We start from the raw sequence: 3,882 nt of genomic DNA on the forward strand, positions 1-3,882 counted from the left end.
TTAATCAACCAAAGTCGAAATAAACGCAGGAGGAACATCCTCCCACGCCATGGAGTTTGCCTGAGATAAGGCTGCCTGAGCTAACGAATGTGCTAAAACATTAGACGAACGAGGAATGCAAATAATAGAACAAGAATGTAAAAGACTCATTAAATCCCGACATGCTGAAACAGCTACACCATCATAAGAGTGAAACTCCGCTGCTGAAGAAGAAAGGGTGTGACGTAGGTTCAAACAATCCGTCCGAAGCACAACCTCCATAACTCCACGTTCCCGTAGCCAAGATAGGGATTCCTTGCACGCATAAGACTCCGCCATAAAAGGTCCGTGACATGGTGGTAGTAGTCCATTCTTTGCCGCAAAAAACTCGCCACCCGCATGTTGGAGAACAAGGCCATACGCACCCTCACCATCCGGCGCAACATAGGCAGCGTCAAAGTAGCAGAACAGCTGGCCTGTGGACTGACCAACTGCCACTGTTGGCGCGGACGCCTCATGCTGCCGAGGTTCTGTTCCCACTGCCTTACGCCACGCATCGAACGATGCCACGGCTGTCGCATGCACATGCCAGGGGAGTCCCACCTTATAATCCCATACCGCTGAATTACGTTGCAACCAAATATGGTACATGATAGCCACCATAGCAGTAAAATGATTCTCATCAACACTGCGTAAAAGCGACTCAAACCATGCACCAAAACCATCTCCCATCGTACACTGCACCATTAAGCCCGAAATATTCCACAAACATTTAGAATAATCACATTGAACCAAAGAATGTAAAATATTTTCAGGATGTAGACCACACAAAGGACATGTTAAAGGTACATCTACCCTCCTACTATATAAGTTCGTGGTGGTGGGAAGCACTTCCCTCACCGCTCTCCACAAAAAAGTTTTCTACTTCGGGGGTGCCTTTAGACTCCATATTCTGTTCCAGGATGAGAAGCCATTTGGGGGTATAGTTATGGTTCCCATCAAATCACGGTAAGCGCCCTTGACTAGGTAAACCCCCTTTGGGTCCCCATGCCAATACCACAAATCATCATAGGCTGGGGTAATCGGTATCTTAGTTATACACTCAACTTCACCGGGCGAGAAAAGCTCATTTAGCAAAGGGACATCCCATGATGAGGATGTTGGGTCTATTAATCCAAAAACTCTCACCTCACCCAAATGTTGCGGCTTATGTGATAAAATCCTTGGAGTAGAATCCCCCATCAACCACGGATCACCCCACACTAAAGTAGAAACATCGTTCCCAATTCAACGCCTTATATTGCGACAAATCAGGTCCTGAGCGGCCATAATACTCCTCCAACAAAAAACTTGGATTATTTCCAACGGTGGCACCCAAAAAATCAGAATTTGGGTAATACCTGGCCTTGTAAACCCTGGCAACCAGAGACTGGGGATTTGTGAGGAACCTCCACCCCTGCTTGCCCAATATTGCCACATTGAAAGCCCTTAAGTCCTTGAAACCCAACCCTCCAAACTTCTTCGGCTTACACAGCTTGTCCCACGCCAGCCAATGAATCCCACCTCCATCCTTCCCATTGCGCCACCAAAACCTGTTCATAATACGCTCAAGACTCGTACACAACGAGTTAGGTAGTAAGAACACCTCATAGTAAATGTAGGCATGGCCTGTGCCATAGATTTCAGCAAAATTTCCTTCCCAGCACGTGACAGTAGTTTCTTTTTCCAGCTTCCAATCCTTTGCCTGACCTTATCCTCCACATATGCAAAACAGAACGTTTATTTCTTCCTACAAAAGCCGGCAAACCCAGATACTTTCCAAAATTCACCGCTTGCTGCACCCCAAACACCACAGCCACCGAGTTCCTCTCCATAAGCTGAGTGTTCCTACTAAAGCAAACATTAGATTTATGATAGTTAATGGTTTGACCAGAATATTAGCTTTAAAGAACAGAAGGCTATCATCCGCGAAAAAAAGGTGTGAGAGCGCAAGCGCCCCCCTCGCCACACTAAATCCGTGAACAACACCCCTATCCTTGGCCTGCTGCAACAACAATGACAACCCCTCCGCACAAATAATGAACAAATATGGGGACAAGGGATCCCCCTGGCGGAAGCCGCGTGAGGGGGTTATCTAACCCCCCAGACACACCATTAATCATAATATTGTAGGATACCGTTGTAACACATTCCATAATCAAGTTGACCCACCTATCCTGAAACCCCAAGGCTATTAGCATTTTTCTCAGAAAAGTCCATTCCCTCCTATCATAAGCCTTAACCATATCCAATTTCAGGGCCCCCCTCCCAACTCTGCCCAACTGCTTCCTGTTCAAAAAGTGTCCCACCTCAGCAGCCACCAAAATATTGTCCGTTATCAATCTGCCTAGGATAAAAGCACTTTGCGATACATAAATAATATCACCCAACAAAGGCTTCAGACGATTAGCAATAACCTTGGCAATTATCTTATACACCACAGTACTTAATGCAATCGGGCGCAGGTCAGTTACCATCTCAGGGGACTGTTTCTTAGGGATTAAAACTACATTTGACTCATTGAGACCAGCAGGCAAAGATCCCGAATTTAAACATTCCAGAACAAAATCAGTGACATCCGCCCCAACAATATCCCAAAACTGCTGATAAAAACCTAGGTTCATTCCATCGGGCCCCGGGGCCTTATCCGAAAACATAGCAAAGAAAGCATCCCTTACCTCCCTCGGATCATAGGGCCGATCCAACCATTCATTATGAGACTGGGTTACCCGGGTAGGGATAGAGGTAAAGAAATCCGCCACATCACTGACAGCCGGATTAGCAGTAAAAATATCATTAAAATAACTCATCACATCAGGTTTCATAGCATCACCATCTACCCACCTACCCAAGTCATCTTTCAGGCATAAAATAGTATTCTTACGTTTACGAGCAGAAGCATACCTGTGGAAGAAGCGTGTATTCGCATCCGCCCTCCAAGGCCAGTGCTACTTGGCTCTCTGCTTCCAAAAAACATCATCTTTCTTCTCAAGCCTTACTAGCTCAGTTTCAAGACGGCGGAACTCAGCTAAAGCCTGTAGATCCATGCGCCCCCTACAATTCATCTGTTGCTTCTTGAGACCAGCGATCCGTTCCCCAAACATATGGAAACGATCACCGCCGCATCGTTGAAGCTTCATACCACACCTCTGCAAGCGGGCCTGCAACTCCTCAACACCACGACCCCACGCATCTTTCACCACCTCCCTACATCCCCCATCCAACAACCAGGCCATCTCAAAACGGAAGCTCCTATGACCAACCCGAGTCCCCATACCTGGTCGAACATCCAGAAAAAGGGCCGAATGGTCCGACCTCCTCGTTTGTATATTATAGACCCTTGCCCCCTCTACCACAGCACGCCAATCCTCATTCGCCACAACCCTGTCCAGCTTCTCCTCAACCCAATCCTTCGTTCCCTTCCACTTCTCCCAAGTAAACTGATAGCCAATCAATGGGATCTGCATCAAACCACAATCCTCCAAGGCTTCCCCAAAACCCCGCAATAGAGGTTCCGGGTGTCTATGCCGGCCCCGTTTCTCATACTGAAACAGCAAATCGGTGAAATCCCGCAAGACTACCCAAGGCAACATAGAACGAGGCCTTAAGTCCCTTAACAGATTCCACTACGCCTCCCTACTACCACAATCCGGGAAACCATAGAAGCCCGTCATCCTCCAAGGCGCGAAACCATCCATCCGTACCACAACATCCACGTGATTCCTGGAGTAACTTAAAAGATTAACTGTCTTGTTCGTTCTCCAAGGCAGGGCCAAACCTCCACTCAAACCCCTCATGTCCACATAGAACAAGCCATCAAACCCCAGACTCACACACAATCGCTCAGCATGCTTTCTACCAACC

At 47.3% G+C, this 3,882-nt stretch overlaps 2 protein-coding genes across 2 annotated transcripts; both read right to left on the bottom strand.

Moving 5' to 3' along the window:
- Window positions 1-711, bottom strand: LOC109189547. The gene has a single exon (XM_019340156.1). The coding sequence runs from the start codon at window positions 709-711 to the stop codon at window positions 1-3; it is 711 nt and encodes a 236-aa protein (XP_019195701.1).
- A 520-nt stretch (window positions 712-1,231) lies between these two features.
- On the bottom strand, window positions 1,232-3,611 carry LOC109189548. Its single transcript, XM_019340157.1, has 4 exons — window positions 2,971-3,611; window positions 2,191-2,862; window positions 1,809-1,866; window positions 1,232-1,723 (listed from the first exon to the last, which is right to left on the bottom strand). The coding sequence occupies exons 1-4, from the start codon at window positions 3,609-3,611 to the stop codon at window positions 1,232-1,234; spliced, it is 1,863 nt and encodes a 620-aa protein (XP_019195702.1).
- Window positions 3,612-3,882: the final 271 nt, after the last annotated feature.

This window comes from Ipomoea nil, unplaced genomic scaffold (genome assembly GCF_001879475.1).
Source record: "Ipomoea nil cultivar Tokyo-kokei standard unplaced genomic scaffold, Asagao_1.1 scaffold1558, whole genome shotgun sequence".
Lineage (NCBI taxonomy): Eukaryota > Viridiplantae > Streptophyta > Magnoliopsida > Solanales > Convolvulaceae > Ipomoea > Ipomoea nil.

Bases quoted from the DNA above. Each gene is read 5' to 3' on its own strand.
- LOC109189547 (XM_019340156.1), bottom strand. From the start codon at position 711: ATGGGAGATGGTTTTGGTGCATGGTTTGAGTCGCTTTTACGCAGTGTT.
- LOC109189548 (XM_019340157.1), bottom strand. From the start codon at position 3,611: ATGTTGCCTTGGGTAGTCTTGCGGGATTTCACCGATTTGCTGTTTCAG. The intron at 2,863-2,970 runs GTAGCACTGGCC...TGACTTGGGTAG, and splicing joins TTTTGGAAGCAGAGAGCCAA to GTGGGTAGATGGTGATGCTA. The intron at 1,867-2,190 runs GTGGGTCAACTT...TTGCTTTAGTAG, and splicing joins GCCTTGGGGTTTCAGGATAG to GAACACTCAGCTTATGGAGA.